The sequence below is a fragment of the Pelecanus crispus genome, chromosome 1 (assembly GCF_030463565.1).
Source record: "Pelecanus crispus isolate bPelCri1 chromosome 1, bPelCri1.pri, whole genome shotgun sequence".
Lineage (NCBI taxonomy): Eukaryota > Metazoa > Chordata > Aves > Pelecaniformes > Pelecanidae > Pelecanus > Pelecanus crispus.
In genome coordinates this window covers 3,545,701-3,572,888 of record NC_134643.1, presented here as the reverse complement: position 1 = coordinate 3,572,888, position 27,188 = coordinate 3,545,701, and the positions used below count along the sequence as shown (strand labels likewise).

The following is a 27,188-nucleotide window of genomic DNA, read 5'->3' as shown; positions in this document are numbered from 1 at the left end:
CGAACCATCCATATATCATGACACTCACTGAGTCTACTCCGGAGCGTGGCACAATCTTGCAGGAAACTCTAGCCCTGCTTTATTGCAAATTAGGACCTTGGAGGACTTTAAAATTCATGGGAAGAGTGAGACTGGTCAAGTTGCAAAACCCAGACCTGGGTTTTGGCCACCCCAAGAATATGTGGAGAGAGGACATCCCAAGCTGGGGTTGGGCTCAGTTTTGTTTCCTACACACAGGGGTTTAACGTCACTTGAGGCATCCTCAGGACCCCAGCTGGTCCTCCAGAGGGAACGGGTCTCCAGTAGACTCTGTCATATTTGCCAGCCCCGGATGAACATCTCAGATACCCCAGGCACTCCAGTTGCAGCAGACAGCATGGATGGGCAACTGAATTGAGTTCCTTGTATAAGTAAAACCACCTATATTTCAAATTCTCCTTGTACATTCTCTATATATCTGTGTTCAGGCACCTGAATTAAGTCCTTATGTTGCCACTCTGTATCAGGTCTCCTTGTTGTCTTTGTCAACCTCCACTTTATAATCTAAGTCAGGGTATACTCCTTCCCTGTGGCAGCCCCTGTAACTTTGCATCTCAGCTCCAGTGCACATCTGACAAGCTTTCTAAGCTGATCAGGGTGGTCATACAGCTTTCCCCTGTCCCTGTTCCCTCCCTAGCTGTTAGCCTAGATAGGTACTGTGGGATATCTAGATATGCCACCCACCAGTATGTGGTGTCCCAGAGTAAGGGCAATGCCGAGATGACGAATGCATGCCCCCTGTCAGGCAACCAGCACACAGGAGGTCCTCTAGAAGGGCTCCAGGTACCACTGAGCACCATTATCCCTTTCTCATTGCATGTCCTAGCACATGAGACACACCTCTTAGCCCATGGCAGACCATGTGCTGTGTTTCACATCAGAGAAGAAGAAACCCCAGGGATCTTTCTCTGAAAAGGCTGAACTTTCTGCAATGCTAAACCTGAGCTGCTAATGTATCTGTGATGGAGACAAATCCCAAGTAGGACACCTAACTCACAGGGCTGCATCAGGAGAAAGCTTCTGCTGGAACCCACTGCACAAACTAATTATCTTCCCACCCCTCCCCACTGCCCTCTAGCAAAATAAGCTAATCAAGGAAGAAGATTGTTATCAAAACACATTTACCACACGCCTGCCTCTTACGGTCCACAGTGCCCAGTGTTGTCCCCGAGTTGCCTCAGGCAGGCACGGCCACCGAGATAATCAACCTGTGAAGGGCAAAGCTCTGTCCTGCACTGTTAGGTAGACCAGAGCAGCAAAAGTGCTCCCTAAAGGGACACAATGGCATTTAGGGAATGGAAGGACACCAGCAGTGTTGGATGCACAACGTTCAGGTACAGCAATGCAGGGTCAGCTCTGCAGGACTAGCAACCGGCTGTTCTGCTCAAAGGGACAGAGCTGGTTTGGAGTGGTTTACTCAATGTCATCACCAATCTGTAATGAAATGGGATTCCCAGGAGCCTCTGTTTCACTCAGGGCTTTATGGCCATCAATAGGCATGCTCCCTGTCCCAAGAATTTCCTCCTGCTCTCTGGACTAAGAACCTGATCTCATTTCAAAAGGCCATTGGAGAGCTGCCACATTTGGGGCTATTTCCTCTGCTCCAAAGGAGAGGCAATGCCTAGGTGTGAAATGATGGGTACTTTAGCTATACCTCAGCAGACAGATTACAGATTATCTAGGCTCAGTGCAGAATGCTTAATGGGCCAATGTCACTCTACAGAGCCCCCCTGCTGTGCGCTTCCCTCTGTGCGAAGGCTGAAATGCCATCTCCAGTTTCAGTAACCGCCTGAGAAGAAGTGGGAATCACTCGGTGCCAAGGCCAATTGTGGGAAGATGACTCCACTTTCCCTTGCTATCAGATGGAGAGGTTCACAGGCCATGTGCATGTGGCTGAGCGCCAGCTGTGACCAAGGAGGAGTCAAACCAAGCACTGTTTGGAGACAAGGCTTTGTAATAGCTGGTCCACTCCTACCTTTGCCACCATTGACTGGCAGTGCTAACACTGCCAATCAACTGATTGGAGACTTTCAAACCAAATGAAAGATTTCAGATTTCCTGCAATTATTTTTTCCCCCATCATTTATGTTTTTCTCCCCGTTGTGTACCAACAATCATTGTGTACCCCATTGTGCATCTGGCAATCTCCTGTTGCAATGAGAAATGCCCCCAGATACCTCAGACACACAGGGGTGCTGAACACAGCAATTGAAATAGCTCTGAGCTTCCCCTCTGATGGGGACAATCAACCCAGATGGTTGCAAGTTTCCAAGGCAATGCGGGATTTGAGGTGGAAGCCATTTGCTCTTTGCTTGGCTGATTCACCTTTAGGAAAATTAGGATAGCTGTCATGTACCTTTGACATGTAAAGGGTGTCCCAGGTATCTGAAGGCACCAAGAGCTGACCCACAGCAAGATCCTAAGGCAGGAAAGGATACAGAAAGCTTTTCCTATAAAAAAAAGGTCCCAAACATGATTGTGAAGACTTATTCATCATGCCAGGCAAATACAAAACACCTGCAAATTGCTACCTTACTGAAGGGACTCCTGTTTGTACCTTGGGATGTAACAGCATGGGGAGTACAAAACAGGGACAGCTGAGGCCCTGGTTTCTTGTAATGGAAGCTGAGAGTCTATAGGATCAAAAGCCCCTGCAGGAATCAGTAAATCACTCTTTTCTCACTATCTGTTAGAGCTCGGAGTGGCACAGGACTGGGTGTGATATTCCACCTCGCTGCCCTGCTGGGTCCCTGAAGCCTGATCCATACAACCCCTCCCAGTGCCCCTTCCCCACACAGCACTTGCAATATCCTCCCTCCCCTATGTAAGTGGAGGAAAAGGCTGGGAAGGAAAAGAGAGGAGGTGAAGGGGAAAAGAAAGAAAAGGCCTCAGCCTGAAAGACAGTCACAGTCTTTCAGACGGCAGAAAGTCAAGTAAGCAAAAGACCCTTCAAAAAAGGTCTTATTGCAGCATCTGTAGGTGGCTTAGGTTACCCGAGACTCTCTAGTGATTCAGAAGACTTTGACCAAGAAAGTTAAAGCCAGGGACGATCAATGAGCCTCTGCAAGCAGCATCGCATCAGGTTACCTGCTGAGACGAGACAGCGGGAGCTGCACTTTGTAACTTTTTCTTTTTTTTTCCTGATCTGGCAATGAGCCTGAGCATGGATAACAAACCTTCCTCACCCTCCACACTAATCCCTCACTCCCTATAAAACAACTTGTTTAAGTGTCTTTTTGCCTCCATATCATGTTAGAAATAAGAATTGTAATTTCTGGGTACACAAGTATCCTGCAACTACAAGGCAGACAGGAAGAGCTGGAGAGCAGGAGGACGTGGAAGACAGCTTCCCAGATACTGGGATAGGTGTCTGCTGCCAGAGGACAGCATAAAACCCATGTAAACAGGGCTGTTCTTTCGTGGAGAAACCAAAAAACTCCCATATGGCTTCTCAAGTGTCTCATAAACATGCAGCTAATCCATGGTCAGCTCAGACTGAGCCTATTGTGCATACCAGATTTTGGCCATCCCTTGACCAATGCAGGGCCCACCAAAGGGATCCAGGAAGGTGGCTGGTATGGCCATATCTAAAAGCCTTCTGTCATTGCTTCTTCATGGGGTGAGGATGCCTACAGGAGGCCACTGCATCCTATTTCCATAGTACAGGAGTAGGGGGGCCCCTCCTGGCACATGTTCTGCAACTGGGGTCCAAGGCCAACAGAGCCAGCTCAAGTCCCTAGGTAAGGTTCTTGGGTGCCAGAAGGACGCACAAAGGACATGTGCAGCTCCTCACAGAGAAGCAGAGGAGTGCAGAGAGCAGAGCCAGCTCCTGGCTCTGCTACCTCCACAGTAGGACAGACTGGGGATGCTTAAACAAACCCTCTTCCCTCATTTCCTCCAAACCAACAGTGTTTGTTGATGGCCTGCTTTGCTCAGTCTGTAGAGCTGCTAAAGACTTCTGGGGGAGAAAGAAATCACAGATGCACAAATGTTTCACTTTAATGGAAAAAAAAAAAGAAAAGTAATGCTTCACTTCAGAATGACTTTTTACTTTGAAATTTTAAGCAATTTACTAAAACCTGAAATAAAGTCCCCAAATAAGAACTTCTGCGGTCTAAATGAATCACTCTCCAATTACTAAATGGTATCAGCCCCTTCTAAAACTGCTTTCAAGAACATTTCTTATTAAAAAAATAATTGGCCCACTACAAGCTGGAAAAAAAAGTTTTGAAATATCACAAGTCCTCCAAGAAAATGAGACTACTTTCCTCTCTGATTGCAACTTATGACCTGCCAGCCAAGGAGTCCCCATAACAGCAAGGACAGATCCCAGAGCAGAAGGAGGCTGGTGCCGAGGGGCTGCAACCTCCCTTAAGGACAGCTTGTACGTGTTTGAGTATTCATCCCAGAATTAGACAGAGGCTACATGAGGATGAAATGAGGTAATACAGCCAAAATCTAGAAGTGGCAGCTAACACAACAGAGCCTGGAACAGGTCCCTTCCGCACCCAGCAAGGTCAGCGTATTTCCTCTTTATAAAGTGTTGCCTCTCCCTATAGGGATGCTGCTGCTCTTCTGACCCAAATATCCATTCTGCTGGCAGCTGGGGAGTTAAGCACAACCCAGAGATACCGTGCGGGGCTGGAAATTTGCGTGGTCACCACGCACACATAGCTCAGTGCTTGTGCGTGTCAGCTCTGGAGCTGCTGCTGGGCCAGGCAGGGATAGAGGGGGCTCGTTCAGGTGCAGAAGGGTTTCTCACTCCTCTGGGGGCAAAGAGCATCCCCTATCTCTGCCCCTTTGGCAGGTGAGGTGGAAAGGAGGTAGAGGGTAATAGTTTGGATATGGACGGAGACAGAAGAAACTTGCCGGGGGTGTTGGAGAGGTGGTCAGATATTGGATGGCATCTTTGGACACTGCTGCATCTGACATAGGAGGAAGCTGCAATTCATTCCAGGTTTGGAGAAAACTTTGCTCTGTTCTCATCCCTCTCTGCAGCCCCCCATCCAGGCTGGTGACATTGCTGTGACCTTGCAGCCAGGCACAGAGTGCCTCCATGCCAGCTATTAGCTTTTCAGCCTGGTTCCTCCCCGCTCCCCGCTCCCACCCCAGCCCTTCGCCCTCCCCTGGAGACCCATGCAGCAACCGAGCGCCACATTTTCAATTTACACCAACTAAATGATTCATCGCCGCCTAAAGAGGCCTGAACAGAGGCACAGGAGGGGAGCTGAGCTATGGCAGGGAAAGGGAAGGGGGGGACAAGATCGGGGCTAAAGATACAGAGATGAAAAGCTCCGGTGACCTGCTCTATATCGGCTCTCCTCTTCTCAGGGCAGAAGCCAATCAATCCTCCCCCCCCCTCCTTTCTCCTGCAGCCGTCTGTGGGTCTGTCTGTCTCTTTCTCTCTCAGCAGACTCGAGTTTCTCAGTGTAAGGTTAGGACAGCGGAGCCGTGGAAATCGATTCCTGAGCCCTGGCACACCGCCCTCTGTGCAGCCAGCCCAGCTCCACTGTGAGATGATGGATGGAGAGCTGTCCCCAGGCGTCCCCAGACCTCTCATGTGGAGGGAGCTGGGGATAGCTTGGAAATGGGGGGCTGGGGAAAAGGGTCTGCATAAGCCCTTGAAGTGTAGATCCCCAGATAAGAGACCCAAATAGGAGAGACAAAAAGATAGATGCTGTACCCCATCTGGCAGTTTTCACCTGTCCCCCAGTCTACCAGTGTTCTTGATGGTTTATACTGGAGGAGAAAGGTGAGTGAAAGGCATGGTGTTGCCCACAATCTGGTTTCCAGTACCACTCTGCCCCAGGTCTTTCACAGCCCAACTGCCTCTCCCATCCCTTCCACAAAACAGCTCCCACATCGGCGTGGCTGGATTCAGCTGTGCACTGCAAAGCCCCTGGGATTCCTGACTGGGAGGGAAGAGGGAAGGGTTAGCACTCACGAGGGGAAATGCTTGCGGCACATTTCCCCAGAGGTCCTTATGCAGGAGCCATTGATGACGCATCCCACTTGAGGAAAAGTTTTTTAATGAATCTTGAGGGGTTCAGATGTACAAAAAGTGCTAATAAGGGACTCAGTATTATGGTACTCTTACCCTGAGTATTCTGCACAGCCAAACCTTGTTGAATGGGATGTAATCGGCTCCTCTGCTCTCAGGGCTACCTAAAAGGGTAAGGAAACTGAGACCCAGAGAGGAATATCTGAGGACGCACTGAAACCCCCTTCTAAACTAGGACTGGAAATCAGATTTCTTGACTGCAATGGAAACTAGGGGGAAGGAACAGACTGGAGTGGGATTTGATAACATTTGCCTTCCAACTGCTTCAAAAAAATCCACAGGGAATTAATCCCAGTGACCCTGCTGCAAGGTACATAAATAAGAGGTGCCTCTCTTTTCCAGATAAGGGAACAGAGGTTAAGTGACCAGAGGGAAGAGGGCATGGGGATCCTGCCATCAATCAGGTCCAGACTGCGAGGCCAAACTTCTCCTTGAAGGACCAAATCTGTACGGGGGTTTCTTGTTCTGAGCTGATGCTGCCACCCTCACTTATCACCAGCCGTCACATTTCTGACACTCCTTCACAGTAAGCTGCTGGGCAATCTGCGGTTGTCTCTGCTCCTTTTCTCTCCTTTTGGGGATTTATTGCTGGATGTATTGATTGCTTGCTGCCACTGACCCTGGACGGCAGGAGATGAAATATCTAGCATTGCTGTGGTACAATCAATGACAAAAATTCATGCTTTCCTATCCTGCTTGCACATAGTCTGTGCTGTCCCTCCATTGACAGCAAAGTACACAGTGCTCTGTAGGTTGGATGCAGGATAAGATGAGATGGAAACATACTATAGAGCTGTATATCAATTGGAAATACCCTCAGGTCAGCAGTGTTCAAGTTTCATGGATTCATGCCTAGCAGACCACAACTCAGGACTGGTTTGCCAAGGATTCCTTGAACAATTCTAGAGCCTGAGTCAAGTTTTTGGACAAGTTTTGGGATGGATCACCTAGATCTGATCTGAAATTAAGCAGACTGCCGTGGCTTTGGATGAGGGTCACCCAAGCTAAAGACCGCCCACAGAGGGTTGGAATATGGTACAGGTTTGTTCTCTTTTCTGCTGTTCCAGAAAGGAGAGGTAGCAAAGAGGATTGCTTCAACTGGATCACTGTCTCTACCAGGAGAGTTTGCAGTGCAACAGGAAGAATTCAGAGGTGAACTCAGCAGCAGAAGACAGACACACTGCAATAGCAGGGTCCATCAGAAAAACCCTCCATTGCTGCCAAGGACACTGTGAGACTTGGAGTGACAGCACCCTGCAGAGCCACACTCAGCTGGAGACGTTTGGTTAGACAGATCCAATGCACTTTCCAGCCACTGTCTCTGCTGAGAAGTTCTTGGCAAATGAGACCACCCTGCCACTCATAGCCAGGAGCTCAGCCAACCTGACACCTCCCTCTCCACAGCTTTGGCAGAGGGCTCTCTGCAGGAGGAGATCACTGGCAGTGAAGGCTGCAGAGAGAAAACTTCAAGATCAATAGCATCATTAAAAAGCTTACAGAAAACAAAGCCAATGAACTAATCTCCCGGTCCTGAGGACACCTGGATCCAGGGCTCCTTGTGAGGCCCTGGATAAGCCAGTACTGTAGAATAATGAAATGGTGAAATGAGGTCCCCTCTTGGCCCAAGAATGTGGATATAGACAAATTTGCTCAGCATCCTGGCCACATAAGCCAAATGAGCAGTTTGGCTCACTTGTGCTCATTTGGCACAGTTGAGCTGACCCACTCAGGACAAATGCTCAACTTCAGGGTCAGCATTTCCCCACAGTGAGCAAAACCACAAGGTTCCCTTGAAATCTAACTTGGAGTGGACCCCATGATACTTACAGGGACCTGATTCCTCTCTAAGGGCAATGGAGATCATGACAAGTCTGAAAAAGGAGAGGTTCAGGTCAGCAGTGGAAAGTTGGAGTTTCTGAGGCAAGTGTCTGAGCTGGGCTGCTAGGCAGAGCCAAACTGCCTTGAGCAATGGCAACAAGACCTACCGAAGGGCTGCTGGAGGGTTTGATTCAAAGGGGTCAGGTGCTTTCTCGGTGCAGTCAGCAGACTGCAGATCAGGTGGTTGAGGAGATCTGACCAGTCTCTACCATCCTTCTCTTCCCTTGTCTTCCACAAAATGCTTCTCAGTTAAACAAAGTCTCCTCCAGCAAGTCCGAGACCTTGCTGGAGGTATCTGGGTGACTTGTTGGCTCACCTGACTTAGCCAGGGACTGAGACAGAATTTTGCATCTCTGCCATGTGTTATCACAGCAGTTGAGGGAAGATGGTTGGGGGAAAAGCAGGGCTGGGAGGGTGGCAAACAGCAGCAGGTACTTACATGTTGTGAAGAACACACCATCCACAGTGAGGGTCGCCTGAGCCCAAGCACTCGCTGCAGGTCTCGTACTGGCTACACGACTCCACAGGCACCCGAGTGAGCTGCGGGAGGAAAGGGGACAATCTGTCAGGCTTTTCACAGGGCTCTGCAGCGCCCATAATGACTTGACTGAGACACCATCCTCCCTGTCCTCTTCCTCTGGTGCCTGTCCTCCCAGAGGGACATCCCTGCAGAGCTTGGCAAGCCTGGGGCAGACAGAGGGTTGTGGCTGCAGATTGCTCCAGAGTTCACCCTGGTCCAACCCCTGTCCAGGTCACCACTGGGTGCAAAACCTGTTGAGATCAGCACCTCCCCTGTGGCCTTCACCTCTGCCCCATGGCCTTTCACACTTCATTGCCAGATGACCTCACTTGCACAGTTTCATTGCCAGATGACCTCACTTGCACAGTTTCACAGGGAATCAGCAAAGCAGGCAAGCTGTGTGCAGGCTGTAGTGACCTGGTACCTTGAGACAATTAACGGGTGACCTTCTGCAGCAAGTTAAACTCAGTTAAACTAGATCTCAAAGCTCTCCTACACTCTGGTTGTGGACCCTGTTGCTTTCTGACTTCCTGTAAGAACTGAGGTCTCGTGACATCTTTGTCTCCCTCCCATGACCTCCCGCACCACCACCAGTCTCAGGAGAGCATTAGCTCCACTCCCCATTGCCTGTGCATCTTTCCAACCATCAGCTGTCCCATCCCCGGAGAGGTTGCTCTCAACACGAAAAAGACAAAGGCTACCAGCCTGGGTATTAAATGAGCTTGCTGTCACCCTGACTTTGCAGGTCAGAAGGCATTAGAGGTGGACCTGAAACACCTATCTACTGCCAAAATACTCAATTTTATTATCTTTTTTTTCTTTCTTTCTTCCTTTGTAATTAAAGTATTTCAGTCAGAGATTTCAAAGACAGAAAGGACTGCCTAGCCTGACCTCTTGTCTAACAGACCAGAGCCTTTTGATTCCTATCAGGTTTTGTAAGCCCCTTACTTCTTTTGAAGCCAAACATACAATTTGGGCCCAATGACCTGATAGTCTCTTTTCCATTGAATAAGCTTCAGAGAGCTTCTATAATATACAGTCAATTGCCATTGCCTTCACCCCAACTCATGTCAGCAGGGAGAGTTTATTCCTTCAGATGATACAGTGTGGTATTATCCTCATGAAACACCACTGAGAACTGTCAACTATAAACTGCAGAACAGTTACTCATGACAAATGACAAGGGAATACACCTGGATCCTAGTGACAATTTTTTACTTGCTGCAACATTCAAGAGAGTTTGAGCTGTGAAGTGACAGATTAAGATTCATTCTGATTACGTCTGTAAATGAACCCAGAACTGGCTTTTACATATAAATATATATGAGGCAAAATTCCAGCTATTTATGAAGACCTTTTCTGTTTGTATCAGAGACTGTCTTCCTAACCCCTATACAGACACCCCACATGGTAAGTTGATAGTCTATGAGCAAAAGCTGAAAATCTGTATTTTTACCTCTGGCAGGTAGCAGTAGCTTCAGAAAACTTCAGATAGAAACATGATGGGATTTATTTACCATAGCACCATTGCCTGTGTCAAGTCACCCAAAGAAACCAACCGCGGCTACTGAAGCTTTTAATGAAAAAGGGAGAATGTGGGGAAAAAAAAAAAAAAAAAACCACAAAAACACCTTTCTCAAATTGAATCTGTTGCCATGAGCATAAGAACATAATCAGGACAGACCACAGAGCAACAAAAATGGGAAGATCAAAACAGGGAGCAAGTCATTCAAACTTCTGTAAGTATCAAGAAGTTACGAAGGTAAGATGGCTTGGTCACAGATGCAATTGTTTCACCTTCCTTAAGGTTCAGGTCAAGAAGGTATCAGCTGTTCATCAAATATAATTTGCATGCTCCAGGATTTCACCCAATTAGACTTATGTTGAACTCGAAAGTCTGTCTTGCATCCAACTTCCAAAAAGACATACAAATTTTTACAAGAAGACATCAAGGGGTGGAAACCTTATAATTTCTTATGTCGACCATTCCCACCTGTTATTTCCACCTGAGAAAAATATACTGTGAATTATTTTTCCTTGATCACATCTAGCTTGACCATGACTGCACTGTGAACATCAGAATACTTGCAGAAGAGGCAGATAATTCAGTTTTGAAAGACTAAATCTGCCATTCCTCAATCCAGATGCAATCAGTTGTGTAATCTCCACCTTGTAATTAGAAATTTGTGAACACAGTTGGGACCGGCTATGCAGTTCCTATCCAAACTACCCTCAGTTTAACATATGGTGCTGCTCGATTTGTCCTCATTAGCTGTAGATAGTTTTTCTGAACCTCAGTTTCTGAGCTAGTTTACATCTGTCTTACAGAAGCGAGCCTTGGTTAAGAAGTTTAGATCAGAACATGCACTTTTCTAACATCCAGTGATGCTGGGTTTGAATGTCCTGAGTCAAAATCCACTTGTGACTATGATATATGTACAAGAAAGGAGTCCTAGAGGACTGAAAGTTGCTATTTCTTTGCAAATTGCTACAGAAAGAGTAGATAAAAAGTGGTCTCTGTAGGTTGTATTATTATTATTATTTCGTTAGCCCTCAAAGGATATGCAAGCTCCTTTCAGTGGCAGGAGGAACCTGCCTCCTTCAGAGGCAGGAGGAATCTGGGAATCCAGCTCTTCATCTTTGCAGAAATGCTTCCTTTTCAGTGTATTTAGGGTACTCTGTCTCTATAGGATACAGTTTGCATGTTGTGTAGGAGCATACCTTGCTTGTGTCGCTGTCCTAGAGAGCACAGCTATGCAAGTATGAGCTTGCACCAAGCTACATCCCACATCCTGTCAAGCACACCAGAGTAGTAGGTGTCCTGTGTCACCATTTGCATTGCTATGTGTTATTCCTGCTATATGAGACCTTTTATGAGTTCACCTCAAGTAGCTTTTCTTGTGAGATTAATTAAAATTGTACCATGCTGATAAATGTCTTGGGCCGTAAGTGTCAGACCTTCTAATTAATAAAGAAAGAAACTACAAAAAACGAAGGAGCTGCGACTGAAAGGAAAGCCACCTAGGGGTCGTCAGCTGAAAAGAAAAAGAACATCAAGCAAATAAGGCACATCAGAGGTCTTATTTTCCTTTGGAACATAAACAGTAATTAATTCAGCTCAGCTTTCCAAGCTGAAAGTTTTGAGAACCAACCGTGCCCCCTGGGAGCAGTCAGCTTTTTATGCTGCCCCTAAAATATCTGAAAAAAAGAAGTCCATGCAACCTCCCAATTACAGTGCCTTGCAATGATGAAGGGACTAGACAGCATTGAAGGTTGAAATCTCCATTGTAAACCAGACTGTGATTACTCCTTCCACCCCTTCTCCACCCTTGGAAAATCTAACAAACTTTTCAAAGTCATTTCCCAACCTCAGTGAGGCTCCCTACTGCTGGTCTTTCATTGGGGTGGAACTTGGATTCAGCATTTTGCAGCAAATATAACTAGGGTTTCAGCAGACAGAGGATTAACAAAAGCAAGGTCTCCTTCATGTTGGGGCACTATGAGCCAGGTTAGAGTCATTTACATTCCTGCAGTGGTCACGACAACTGATATTTTGGCCTCACTGTCCTAGCGCTGATGTAAGAAGAGACTGCTGTTGTTTTAAGGGCTTATATCCCATATGTGATGAAGCACATATGCCCATTTTATCAGAGAGCTGAAGCTGAAAGTGAGGTCTCATGCAGCTGAAGTAGGTGCTATCTAAATGTCTTTGAAGATGTTGGCTTAAGGCATCTGAGCAAGTTCATGCAAGAAGTTCAGGAAAGACCTGATTATTGAACACTAAGTTATTAAGTACAACATATTTAGACTTTGGGTTCATTGAAATATTGAAGAAATGAAGGTAAGGTTCCTATAGATCCCTGTCCACACACCTGATGGACATCTAGGAGATGCTATACTTCCAAGGCTCTGTCCATAGCAGACCAAAAGGACAGATGATCTCTGATCATCTCTGAGGTAGGCAGCATTTCCAGAGCAGCCAGCCCACCTCAGGATTTCCAAGATCACCGCTGTGCAGTGGAGGGTGTGAAAGACCCAGGAGCCTCACCACCAGCACCTTGCTTGAACAGGGGAGACCGAAGGGTAAGGACCTGTATCCCTCAGGCAGCTTCACCATCTAGACTGTCCCCTACTCACAGCTATCTGGAGTGAGATGCAATCCCAGAGCCAGGGCTGGGCAAGTTCTAAGTGAATCTGATGTCCTTCTCAAGGGCAGCAAGAAAACAATGAGCAGGTCCAGCTGCCGTAGCTGCAGCAGGATTTGAAGAGATATTTCACTTCATCAACACATTCATTCACAGGTCCCCAGAGAAATCATTCATGAGTTTCTGGCTCACAAGGACATCTTGAAAAATCTGGCGAAATCTGCAAACTGCTGTACAGTTCAGAGCTCACCTGCTACATACGTCTTCAGGGCTTTTCACACACCACCACAGCCATCCTTACCTCTGATCCAGCTTAAATTCCAAACTGCAGCTTCTCCAGGTCCCAGCCTCACTTTCACCCTCTATTTCTAGTATGAATGAGTTACAGAAAGTCATTTAAAACAAAATGATTGAGGTTTTTGGATCTGATAGACAGTAACAGCTAATCCTGTTAGAAATTTGGCTCCTGCTTCTGCCATTATATATTCACAAAAGCTCCTGCTATGTGCTCAGTCATAATTTTCTGGCTTCCATTTTTGACTTTTTTATTTCAATATACATTACTTTTTTTCCCCCTTAAACTGCCAACATTCTGGTCAAAATGTGAATCATTGCTCAATCTCTGCTGTTATAATTGGATGTTAATACAGCGGTGGGATTTATTCAGTCTGATGCACTAAGTTAATTTAAATGTACAAAAAGGCATCTTAAGTAGCCAATTTCCTTCCCAACAGTCAAAAGATACATTTCCAAAACACTGAACAGTGACTTTGTCAAGCCATGTGGGTTCTGTGAATGCTGCTATCTTTCAAGACTCAGCCAGCCCCGAAAAATTGCAGAAAGATTAAGAGAGGAGCTTATTTGATTTCAAAGCCTTGAATAGAGTGTTCATGATAATACAGTTTATTAAATAGAGCAAGGCAAAAAACACCTAAGAGACCATTGGTGGAAACAGATTTTGCACCCTTAACAGAATCAGTGAGGATGTTTGGTCACCTGCACAGCATCCCGGGACGTTAAATTTTAATTTGGCCTGAATTATCGATGAAGGGACCTTGAATTCCTCTGTCATGTTTGAGATCCTGTGCCTCATCCACCTGACCTACAAACTCAACAAAAAGCAGGAACACAGGAAAGAAAAGGCCAGGGAGCTGAAGCATGTCTTAGTTATACTGGTAAGAAGCAGGGCTCACACACATGTAGCTGGCTGTAAAACTGGTGGGAGAGGAGATGCTCCTGGCGGGATAGAGATGAGGATCTGGGTTTGATTCGAGCCTGCCACTTCAGCGTGATGAGTAAATAACTTTCCAGTCCTGCTGGGACAGGGAATGTCATTTCTCATCAGACACCCCCAAGCTTTTCGTCTTCGTTGTAGCACTTTTCCCAGTAAATCCATGCTAACATATTTGGAAAACTGGAGACTTTAATTAAGGAGAGTTAATTGGAAGCAGCAGTAGCTGTCAAGGACAAATGACACAATAATTAAACTGGGGGTCAATGTCCCACTGCGTGTCAGGGTAAATTACCTGTCCAAATATACTTGTTCACAAAGGGCTTCCTACCTACTGTTGTGTGCGTGTGCTGCTTCTCCTCCTCTCCCCTTTTCTGCACTGAGCTGTCCTGCCCATCTTTGGTGAGAGACGTCTTTACTCTGGCATTGCCAGAGCAAATCCGCAGCCACAATCACACACCACTCACACGAACAGAGTAAAGCAAGGAGAGATATAGAAAGATTTAATGCCCACAGCCTCTGTGCCAATAGCCCAGAATCCTTTAGGATTAGGAGCATCAGATGCTCTCACGATGAGATTGATATTGGTGCTCCTACAGCAGCACAATTTTCTTTGCACCCCTTGCAGTGCAATTCTCTTCTCCATGCCTCCCTTGGCAGGACCCTGCTTTACAGCTGTTTCAGAAAAGCCAAGTTGGGGACTTTGGGAAGGCTTCATTTCTGATCCATCAAGTCTGCAAATCTTGCAGCTTGTGGGGAACAGCACTGGCATGAGTGGTATGCAGAGCAAGGGTTTTTCACTCTCACCAAAGTCTGTCTGCAATATCAGTCTAAGTCTAAGCTAGGAATCCAGACTCTGGAGAAGGAGAGACCTCTGGCAGGGCAGGATTTGTCTGCTCTCTGGTTTAGATGTCTACCCATGGATGAGACAAATCACACCCTGGATGTTCCTATGTCTATCCACTGAATACAAAGGAGTCTAGACAGCCAGGACAGATGGAGACATTTACAACGCACACATTGAATATTGGGTGAGGTGAATCTCACATCAATGCAATACTCAATTTTCTGCTATTCCTCTAATCTTGCCACTACAAACGATCCCCAAACATGCTAAGCTCTCTCCTCTTCCTAATTGTAGCACCAGAATAATCAGTCACAATACAAAATGTATTTTCTTTAATTGCTACGTAGAGGAAATCCACTGTGTTACATAGCTAGAAAACTGTTCCAGGAACTCAAAAGACCTTGTGTGTTGACATGGACTGTGTTTGAACAAGTGCCTTTCACCATCTGCTCAGTAAATACAGCCCTTGTGCTTTGCTGCCTCCAAGCTCATTCCTGCTCTCTGTTCTGGCTTTGCTTACAAAGGAACAGACACTTGGATAACAAAGATTATCTCAGTCCTTTTCTCAAAGACTGGGCGGCTTCCCAGGTTCCCCCTTCACAATTGCTCAACATACACCCTGTGCTGTCCCTTCTTCAAAGCAGTCTACCATGCTATAATGATGCTTCTCCCAAAAGCATCAATGCTTGAGGACAAGGTAGGGACGTGCCATCCCACTAGGAGTACAGCTGGCAACCTGGAGATTGAAGAGCGTGTGTCCAGAGGTTTCAGCGTTGAATCTCATTCAACTTTCCTCCAAATTCCCTCTTGTTTTTTCCTTACCAAGAATGCCAAACTCTTGCTCAGCTGGGATAGCAACAGTGCATCCCGCTGGCATGCTGATGTGCTCTCTATGCAAGTCATGAAATTTATTAGGAATCCTTGTCCCTTGTAAAAGTCACAGTTCACCAGCTTGGAGGTGTGGAAGGAGTGTCAAGTGATTTTACCCAAGTCTGATGAAACCAGTTACCTTCCTACCCACCCTGCAAACCATCAGCTCTGGCCAACTTTCTCTGCCTGTTATATTCAATCTGTGTTTCTCCCTGCCAGGTCCAAGTAGCTTCAGATCCTCCCTGCCTTGTTTACCGCTAAATCTTTATCCCACGGTGAAGTGTTTCAGTCTGTAAACTGTAAAACAAATGAGGTTTGGCTAAATGTTTGTGTTCAAAAGCCTTCAAAATAGAGCGCCTCATGTCACAATTAATGCAGGGCCAGCCCAGGCTTAATGAGAGCCAGTGCCTGTGTGGTTACTGAAGCATGCCTGCTGAGCAAGGGATAAATCATTACCCAGGCTCTATAAAGACTATATATAGATTTAATTGGGACCTGTAATGGCATTTATGTCACTGCAATGGTCTTCCTCAAAGTCCAGCGTCACTTGAAGGCTCCTGGTTGAGGTGTGAACAGCTAAAGCACGCAGGGAGAAGTTAATAGTTGTTTCTAATGGTGATGGCTACTTTCCAGGTCACCTTGTTCCACTGCCTTTCCAGATGTTCCCACCCTCACCCTCATTTATCAAGAAGCATCTTCCTGCAGATTTGGTCACCTCAGCAACCCTCTCAGGTAGCCTAATGCGTCTCCTTGTTGTTGACTCCCTTTGATTTAATCCTATCACCAATCCAAATCCCACCTTTATACCTTCATCATCTCCCTGAGTTAAGATGTCTTCAACCCAGTGTCTGGAGGATCTTTGCTTCAGCTGTGTTCCCAGCCACCCTCACTCCCTCTTGGATTTCTAGCTCCATTTGACAAGCCATGTGGTTCATGAGGGATTGATCATGTTGATCTAATTCCCCTGTGCAGCATTATATGACCCCCTACAAGCATCGTCAAGCTGCAGAAATTGTGGCAGACAGTTTGAAAAATGCCCTTTTCTTCAATTGTGAACTGACTTTAAATTCCCTGTAATAGCACATAAAAACAGCTGTACTGGTTGGGATCAACACTCCACATATCCCAGTTCCTTGTCTTCAGCCATGGCCTTATGGCACTAAGGAAAGCATAAGAACAGGGTAAGCATATATGATATATCCCCAGTACCTGCCCTGCCTTTGGCTGTTTTCATTCAGAGGAATTTTTGTGTCTTATGTGTCTCTATTCCAAACCTGAACACATCTTTCTTTAATTTTCCCATTTATCCTTGAAATCACATTGACTTTTTGAATCCACAGCATGCTTTGGCAGAGAGTTTCACAGTTCCAGAGCCCACTGCTTAAAGGAATCACCTCCTCTGGTTTTTCAGGACTTGATTTTCAACAGTTTAATTCCATACACTGTTGTTCTTGTATTTGCAGAGGTGGTAAACAGTCACTTCCTATCCATCCCCTTCTGCCATTCATAATTTCACCAATCTGAACCATACACTCCAGCTCACCTCTTCCCAAGCTGAGGAGTTCCTGCTTCTTCAGTCACAGCCCACATGGAAACCACTTCATACCTCTGGTCATCTTGGTTCCCTTTCTATTTTGATCATTTATTTACCCTTGTTAGCCAAATGTTGGGCAAAAGGAGAAGCTACCTGGTGGCCTAGGCCATCTCTTTATAGCCTTCTCCACCTCTCTCCTCCCTGGACTCCCAGGCACTGATCATACCATCAAAACCTATTAAGCTACTGCCTTTAACAGGGTGCCACCTCTCAGCTTGAGGCACACGACTGTGCATATCCTTCAGGCTCATCTCAGCTGTGAAAGAAAACACATCAGCTTAAACCGTGATTAAGACTGCTTTATCACAGGCTCAGCGAACGGCAGGTAACTCGTAAAGCTGTGTGCACTCATTTGCTTTTAGCAATGGGAGCATACAGTGGTACTGAGCTTCGCACAGCTCCTCAGAGGACACGCTTCTCCTTGCCATGAAAAGGGGCATTTGTTCTGTTCCCAGATACCCTCACACATACCCCGCCCCACCCCCTTCAACCTCTCTTCTCTCATCACTGCCTCCTCTCCTTTTATAAGTCATTCTCCATGCAGTGCCTTCAAATCTCGGCTGACACGAGCTCTGCAGCCTGCCACAGACAGCGTCAATTGGTGTGATAGCATCAGCTGAAGAGTTATGAGGTCACAGCAGTTAATCTGCAAACCAAAAACTTAAGATCTGAGGCAGGGACAGCCACGATAACCTTTGCTTGCAGTTGATCCTGAGCTTCAACAAACATGCAATAACCCAACCTAGAGACACAAAATTGGGACTTTCTAGGGCTCTTACAATACCTCTGTCTGTCCAGAGTGCTCACCACCAACAGCATTACTGAGTGCTGTTTCAGTCAAGAGTTAACCAAGATCCAGGGAGAAAATGTGAAGCAGGCTCTTCCCAAGCCCTTAAATATATGTCTCAGTTTATTAAACGAGAGAAAACCAGACAGAGCTTACTGCTCAGCTGACGCCTGTGAGAGCTCGATGCGTTCTTAAGGTTTGGGTGGTAATTAGTGCTGCCAAAAAGACAACGACCAGGCAGAGATGCAGGCAACTATTTTTGGGGCATATCTATTTGCCTTTAGATATCTCTGCTGTTTGTTTCAGCGTGGAATAAGTGAGAAGTAGCTTCTGGCAAAGCCCAGCTTCCTCTCTGCAGCACTTTAATTCGTGGAGGGCTTGAAATGCAGAATTCCCTCTGAGTGCAATGAGGGTTGCTCCATCCCAGCCCCCAGTGCCCATATTTCAATGGATTAAGTGCATAACCTAGTGCAGCAAGCACTACACATGTTTTTCCAGCTTTCTCAGACATTCATCTTGCCATAAAATGAAAGTTCAAGGACATTTAATTCAAGGATCATATAAATGCATAACATTGAAGGTCAGAAGGGACCAATAGATCATCTGTTCTCACCTCCTGTGCATCACAGGCCACTAAATTTCTCCCATCCAGCCTTATAATGAACCAAATAATCTAGTTTTAGCTAAAGCATGTTGCCTAGAAAGACCTCCCATTTCGATGTGAAGATACCAAAAAATGGAGAATCCTCCATTTCACGGGCAGTTTGTTCCAGTGGTTAATCACTCACACTGTCAAAAGCTTGTACATGCCTTACTTTCATGTGAATTCATCTGTCTTTGGCTTCCAGCTACTGATTCTTATTCTTTTTTCCTTCTCTAGATTGAAGAGCCCTTTAAGCCTGCTGTTTTCACCCTGTGAAGATGCTCACACATGCGAATCGAGTCTTTCCTCGATATTACTTCCTCCAAAATTAACAGACTGCAATTCTTTCAATCCCTTTGAGGAAATCATACCTTCCTTCTCCCTGCAAATAATTTTTGTGGGTCTTTAGTGCTCCTTTTCCTACCTATCAGTGCTCTTTTGCAAAAGGACATTCCAGAGCTGACCGCAGAGCATGACTACTACTTTCCGACTCTTTTGCAGTCCTCCAAGGATGCAGGATGGTGTCAGCCTTTTTCTGTTGCAGGCTAAACTAGGAGAAATCCTTTGCAAGGATGTAAAGAAATGACCCACTCATCCATTTCAGTCATTGCTTTCTAGGACACGTCTCACACTTTCCAGCCTGACCTACATTCCTTCTTATGAGACAGACAAGTTTGCATTTGTTTTGTTTGAAGGATCCAAAGTCACCCAACTGCTCTGTCCTCATTGTCGTTAATGCTGAGCTAATCATTGCACCACTGAATATTTCTTTCCACAGAAATAATATCAACTTCCTGCTCATTCATGAAAATTTTCAATAGCTTTGGGCCCAATATTGATCCCTGGAGAATACTATTAGGAAAACCCTCAGGCTTTTTGAGAGCTGCCAAGTATTAAGCCATTTCAGAGATTTTTTTTTTTTTGCTATATTTAGCTTTTTTTTTTTTTTAATGGGAACAGACTGTGGTGTTGACTCAAGTGCTGTATGGAATGGTAAAGACAGGGCATGCACACAATAAAAATCCATGTCCTCAAAGAATGAAAAATGTCTTATTTTTCATAAAAATATGCTACCCAGCTGCCATTTGGCCCAATTCAGGACTAAGTAAGCATCGGGAGCTTCAGACTTATCCAGGGACTTTACTACTTAATATTACCCCTTCTACCCACCATGAATCACTAAAGTAGGGGTCTTACTGGTGCACCTAAATTATTAATATATTCCCTTGGATAGTTGATATAGGGCATTTCAGGTCTCAGGTGTGTGAAGTCACCCTCAGAGGGGCCCTGCACTGTCCAGGGTCTGTGTATTGTAGCTTTATACCTGTCTAAAATGCCTCAGTGAATAGCCTGAAGTTATATAGGATCAATCTGGGCACTGGAAACCTGTGGGGCTGTTAGGAGCTGTGGTTCCTGAGGCTGATATGACCCCCAAAATTGTGGTTGCCCTGTGACTACAGGCACTGCAGAGGTGCAGCAGCATTGATAGAGCTGGTTTTGCTGGCATCCAAAAGCATGCATGGGTCATCCTTTCTCCTGACTGCTGGTGATAACTCTGAATTCAGGCTTTTGCATGGATCCCTAAGCTTGTGCAGCAGCACACAAGGTGCTTCATTCCTCCAATCAGCTTCTCTTCCCTTGCACTCCTGTAATTTTTTTGTATTTTCCTCCAGCCAAAGCAGAAGGCTGAGACTCCCACTGTGTCTTTCTTTTTATGGAAAGACATACACAGCACCCAGATTTCTTGGGGAAAAACAGCTGGCATGAGGATCTGTAGAGAAACAGCACTTTTGTCCCTGCAGATAACTGATTCAAACCTGATTTAAGGGCTGCAACACTCCCCGGTGCCTCTTTCGTACTGTATGAAACAGAGAGATCTTGTTTCAGCTCCTTGCTGCCAGGCATTGAACTCACAAAAGCCATGGCTGAGCAGGAGTGCTGCCCAAGGGGGGCAACGACCAGGTTTGGGGGGAGGTGACAGTGTTGGATGACTGCAAGATGAACACTGCCAGCTGGCCTGCGTCTAAAGCACGGAGACCCAAGGGACCCCATAAAGCCTTTGCCAACTCCATCCAGGTGGTGCCCAAACTAGCATCTTGAAAGAGAGCAGGATTAACCCACTGAAGCATCTTAAAGGAGACCTCCACCTCGAAGATCAAAGCCATACTGGCTCTACATCTCTTATTACACCTGCCTCCTTTGTGGGCATCTCTTACAAAACCACCCGCAATCTGATTTGGACTGGGGGATTTTCTCAGGTGCATTTCACAGTGCACGCCACTCCATGCAAAAAAAAAAAAAAAAGAATACCAACCACAAAATACCCTTTTGTCTCTGCCACAAAGAAGAAGGGAGGCCTGCTCGGCAGATAATGCAAGGGGAAAGAAATGAGAGCAAGGAGCAGGGCCAGGCCCTTGGAGAGCTCCTCTGAAACACAAGCCAAGCCGTGCAGCTCAAAGAGACTCGCTCCTCCTGTCCACCTCCAGCAGCTGGGACCGTGAAGCTCCCTCGGTCCCAGGGCAGTCCCAGCACCTCCCGGCAGGGCTGGCTCACATGCACACCACCGGCATTTCAAGAGACACTCGTGCCTCTTGGCAGGACCCTGCTGACCCTCCTGGACCCTTTTATCCAGGTCTCACCCGCATCCCAAAAAGAAGCCAGTGGCTCCAAAGAGTTTGGAACCTCCTTGCAGAGCTCAGTGCATCTGACTTCCCTGTCTTGGTAGCAGTAGCAGTGACCTCCTCATTGCTCCTCTTTTCCTTTTCTTCAGCTAATGCAAACACACACCGAAAAGGACCAGCACTCTTTACCTGTGGTTCTCAGAGCCATTCAGGAAGAGGATGGGGAACAAAAAGCATCAGGGATTAGAAGAAAGTCAGGCATAGCACTGAAGTGGCTGTCCCAAAGTCAAACACACTTATGCTTTTATTGGCATGAAAATTGACACCAGTTTTATTAAAGCAATCTAGCCACTATCTAAATACTGCTGTGGCCACGCATATCTTGGTTTAAGAGAAGGCTGACCCTCTGATGCACAGACTGCTCAAAGAGCAATGAAGCTGAGGCAGCTGAAATCCCCTCTTCTGAGGTCTGTGCACTGGATCTGGCCTCCTTTCAGCTGTGACAGGCTCACAGCACCCATAGGATCAGCAGAGGAGACTGGACATATTGATTCCCCAGCACTAAGCTCCCTCTCACGCGTGCGGACTCGTGCATGCACGCTCCCATGCATGCACACATGCAACCCTGGCAGCCAGCTGACGGCATTTGCAAGCGCTGGCAGATTTATACTGTACAGAAAGAGGCTGTGGGGAACATTTTTTTTTATTTACCGGATTCCACTTCACACCGGTGAACTGTAAAATTATAACTACAGCTTTTCTCCATCTTTTACTGATCTATGATATCTGTCTGTCTGTCTCTTACCAATCCACACACATGCAGTGTGTTAGCAATAATGTACATCCTGAAGGAACAATGTCGTCTCTGCTTCCTGAGGATTACAGCCTGCCTCTTCCAGAAACAGCAATCCCTGCCCCTGGTTTATTAACTGAACAGCAGGCATTGAGAAAAACCCTCACCCCCACAATCAGGAGAGCGGTTTTCTCAGCATTTATGGAGAGCAGGAAATTAGGAACATATAATAAAACCAGAGGACAGCTGAGGATCAGTTTCAAATCTCACCAAAATAACAGGTGAGGAGGAGGGTTTCCTTCCAGTTGCCTGGGATTTTACCTGAGGAGAGCTGTATATCTCCTGCTTGAGCTTTGTGTGTTATAATATCACCTTTTTGACTCACGTTTTAGAAAAACACAAGAGCTCATGCCCCTGTTCCTTTATCTTCTCCAAAGGACACACAGATTTTATAGGCATCTGTCCGAAAGGGGGTGAAGGAAAAGTGATGTTTTATTTTATTTCTTGTTTCAGCCGTTGCTCCTGAATCAGTATCTCCAAACATCCTTCCCTGTTTGGAGATCTTATTTATACCTTTGGAGACAGAAATAGTCTGTGAAGGAGGGAAGCCCAGCCAGGTAGGAGCACAGCCCAAGTCCCTCCCTGGCCAGAGACCCATACCTGCACAAGTTATTTAATCTCCCATTCACTTCATCTAGCCAAAGCATCTCTGAAAGGGGCATAAACACCATCCAGGACTATTTCTCTCCATTGCTTATGAAGGGAGCCTATGCAGGAGGTGGGATGAATCTGAAGCACGCTTTTTTCCCGCATGCACAGCAAGGGTTAGAGCATATCTGCAGCTCACAAGGATGTTGTGAAGCTCCGGGACTAGGGGGATTGCCTGGCGCTAATGGTGGATGTTTAGAAAGGCATGTACTGAATCCCTGGAAACATTTAGCTCAGATGGTTTGTTTTCCTAAAAGATATGCAGTCTTGTTGAGCTGGGGGCTCAGAGCAGACATCTCCCTGAGGAGTTCTGTGACCTGAGCTATGCAGATCGCATTAGACAATCACGCCGGTCTCTTTTGGCTTTCAGTTCTATGAATTTATAAGTAGTCGCCAAATAGTTTCAATGATAATTGTCAGCCGGTGCTGAAAAGAGCTTAGCTAGGCATACAGACCTTATGTGAAGTGAAAACTTTTTATTATTATTATTATTATTGTTGCAGATGGGTTTCGTCTTGCTCAGCTTTAAACTACATTTTCTCTATCAGGATATAGATTTTAAAAGACAAGTTGCCTGACCCAGCGACCAGGCCTATAATGGGACTGCTACAGTAATTGCCATATTTGCAAGACAAGTACAAATGGCTACTTCTAGATTAGCCACACAGACAGTGGAGATGAAGTTTATCATCACGCGAAATGTGTTTTGTTTTCTAGTGATGCGTGACTGTTCCAGCAATTAGTTTACTGTGTTAGGGTCCCCTTTTCCACATATTTTTCCTGAGGTTTTATATAGGAGCTTTTGTGAACTATCGACAGTATAGGATTTTAAGACAATTCACAGTAAAATGACCATTCCAGCACCCTCAAATATTAGCACAGGAATGTGAATTATCTGCTCTTTTGCAGTGCATTACAGATTTAGAGCGTCTTTGACACTGGCAACGCTGGGAAAGAGGAGGACGTTGACTGGTGGTGTAAGAGGTATTTACCAAGTTGAGATTAACTAATTGAATTCCCACCTGATTAGACCAGGCAGCAGGGCTTCAAAAAAGCCCCTGATCCTCTCCTACTGATTTGCTCCAAGATATTGGAGAGATGTCCTGGAAAACAGTGATATTTATAAATAAATGAAACTACGGGGAATGCAAAAAGGAACACATCAACAAGGCTTCAGAGGACTGATCTTCCAAAACCCCAGCTCTGATTGCCATCCACAGAAGTCCATACAACCAAACCCAAATCACATCCTCCACTGCTTGCTCTGCCCCAAATGCAGTGTGTTAGAGAAGAACAGCACAAGAGGGATTCTCACATGTACTTCCAGCTACTGCACTAAGAGGTCTGGAAGACAATGCAAAGCCAAAGATCTCCTTGCCATTTTAAATGTTGTTCCCTTTCCATTTTTTTTCTATTGCTTTTTTTTTTTTTTGGTATTATTGCAAATTTTGCAATTTTCCATTACTGATTCCTCAGCTAACAAGAATCATAAACATTCTTATATAGGCAATTATGGAAAGGGATTCTGTATTTAAATGCCCTGTAGTATCAGTGAGACTATCACTGGTAGTTCCTACTACTTGACCTCTTCTGAATTCCTAAATTTTAATTCAGAGTATCCCATTACAATTCATCATTTTTTTTTAATGACAAATTAGATTGATTTAATAATTCCCCACAAAACCATGTCTGTTTTCTGCAGAAATCTTAACCCTTTCATAAAAGAATCTAAAGAGTTAATTTTCCTATGAATTGTAATAGGTCTGATTTACTGGTTTGATCTCAGTAAAATTCCATTTCAACAGAGTATTTGGTCATAGTTTAGTATCATCTTCTCCATTTCCTTGGCTTTGTTTGTGATTTTTTTTTTATTTTTTGTACTATTTGTCAAGCAGAAGTTGATGCATGGCTCTTCTTGAAAACAATAGCATGGAGACCAGTCAACCTAGAAACTGGCAAACTCCTCCTAATATGACTGCATGACTACCACAAAATGGCAGATACATAAAGATCTACCTAGCTTTTTAAAATATTAACCTTTTTGTTGACACTGACATTTATCAGAAGATTTATTCTTTAAATGACGAGATGGATACAGCAAAAAGAAGAGCTAAAGGCCACCAGCTACCCCATCATCACACTTTTGGGTAGCAAATGCCCAGGGGTACTTTTATTTAATGGATTCACTAAGAATCCATTTTGGCAAAATAACTGAGATTAAAGCATGAGTTAGAAATTCTGTTTGCATAAAATGCTTCCTTAATTACTTAGGAATTGACAGACTTAATAAAACCTAATATACACCCCTCTCTGTCTCCTATTTCTCCTGTCAAGTTGAGCCAGATATTTCATAAAAGGTGCAAGCGTCCTACAAAAGGCAGGGCCTTGTATTAGGTATTTCTGTATTCTCTAATACCTAGAGACTTGTTTATAATCTGAAGAACTGCAGTTAAGTCTTCTTCTAAACTTCTAGGTTAATTTATTTTTTTTAATTAAAAATCTCATTAAAGCACTAAGCTCCAAAACTTTTTTTTTTTCCTTTTCAACCTTTGCTTGCAAATGCATCTCCATGGATGCTGTTTAGGAAGAAAGCTTGAAGGGAAAAAAATAAATAACCACCTTATTCATTGTCCTGGGGAAATTCTCTCCCGCAATGAACCTGCAGAGTCACTGCCAGTGCCCACTGCAAGGACTGAATTGCAGGACAGGTTGTGGTTGGGGCTGGCTGGGAAAACGCCAGCAGAAGAAACTTCCATAGGGAGATGCTGGTTCACTGAATTCAATTCATCGAGCACTGACGGATTGCAACGAGCTGTTATTAGGCTCAGCACATCAGAGGGGGAGTAGAAAACTTCCAGTAATTTATAAGTTATGCACCTGAACTTAGAAATGCTGAGCTGGTTTCGGAGCAAAAAGTATAATCTTTTCCAAATAAACCTTTCCCCAGAAGGGAATTAAAGGATCAGGTGTTATGCTCAAAATACCTGTGGTAGCAGTTTATCTGGGAGAGTCGCAGGGGTAGGAGGTGAGCAGGAACTCAGACCCAAAGCACTGAAGATGAAAGGTCTGAGACAGAACGGTCTTCAATAGACCATCATTTGGATAAACTTACATTGCTGACAAGCATTAATAAGCCATTGACAAGCAGAAGTCTGGGAGATCTACCTGCAGCACCAGCTATTCTGTTCCTGCTTGGGAAATCATTGCCTCTATTGTAACAGACCACTGAAAGCCGAGAGAGCTTCACATTTTCAGTGGCAAAAATGGTGAGCGAGGACAATTAATTTTTCACCCTTTATGAATTCAGGCGGCAAGGAGAAGAAAAGATGAGATTGAGAGATGCTCTTCAAACTGTCCACCAACGGGAAGGAAATTAAAACAACATCTACTGGTAGTTAGACAAGCAGTCCCAAGCTTGGTAAACAAAGCTGAATTCCCAGAGCATCCTTCAGCTCCTCTAGCTGCCGGCTGTTGATAAGCTCAGGACAAAACCCACAGACAATCTACTGGGAAAGGAAAGGGGTCAGAGTGCAATTCCACCTTTAACAAACTGGTTTTCATTTTTACCTTTTCCGCTTTGCTTTCCCCAGGTCCCTGCAATCGCTATTTCTTTGTCCGGCAGGACTGGAAACTCGAATCTCCGCGGTGGTGCTTGTGTTGCAGGAGCTCACCTCGTCTGCGGGAGCTCAGGCTGGGACACACTCTAACCGCAACCACCCTGCAAACCAGTCCTGCTTCTACAGCACCACTCTGGCATATCCCCCTGCTGTAAAGTGAGGACAATGTCGTCTTCCAGAGACAGAGTGCAGCAGAAAACACTAAGTTAATAAGGCACAGTTGCCAATGGGGCAAGGGACCTATTCGTTTCCATTAAAAATGCCTGGCTGTTTCAGGGGCAGGATTTAATAGCTCATCTACAGGAAGGAGCTGGGAAGGACAGGAGATTTGATTGTATGACAGACATGGGTCTATCAAATGGTGGTCTGAAGGCACTGTGCAGCCTAATAGCTCTGATTTTATCCATTGACAACTTTGAGAGGCTAAAGAAAATTTCTGTGCTCACCTCTCTCCAGTTCTCCTGGGGGTTTCCAGCTTTATAGGCAACATAAGAAGAGAATAAACCAATTTCTGCATAAGTGGTTGGCCAAGGGAATAAACAGACTGGCAAGGAAAATGAAGCAGCAGAGGTGGGTAGCTTATGTGAAATGCAAGGAGCCTGTCTCTGCCTCCTGAAGTCCTGAGCCACAAGTTACTGGAAATGGAGAGTGTATCAGTTTTCTGTCTCTTTTGAAACTCTCTGCTATATGTTCATCACTGACACTTATTAGAAAAAGTTTTCTGGGCTGGAGACATCTCAGTCTGACCAGTGCAGCCAGGCCAGATAAGCTGTACCCGGTCCATCTCCATGCCACTGAAGGAACAGACCAACAGCAGTGTCCCTTCCTGGAGAT

At 45.5% G+C, this 27,188-nt stretch overlaps 1 protein-coding gene across 1 annotated transcript in view; it reads right to left on the bottom strand.

Moving 5' to 3' along the window:
• Window positions 1-27,188, bottom strand: part of PLXNA4 (plexin A4) — a 427,136-nt gene that overhangs the window by 144,521 nt on the left and 255,427 nt on the right. The window contains exon 4 of the mRNA XM_075727571.1: window positions 8,418-8,518. Within this exon, the coding sequence (XP_075583686.1) occupies window positions 8,418-8,518 (101 nt within the window). The remainder of the gene's footprint in view (window positions 1-8,417; window positions 8,519-27,188) is intronic.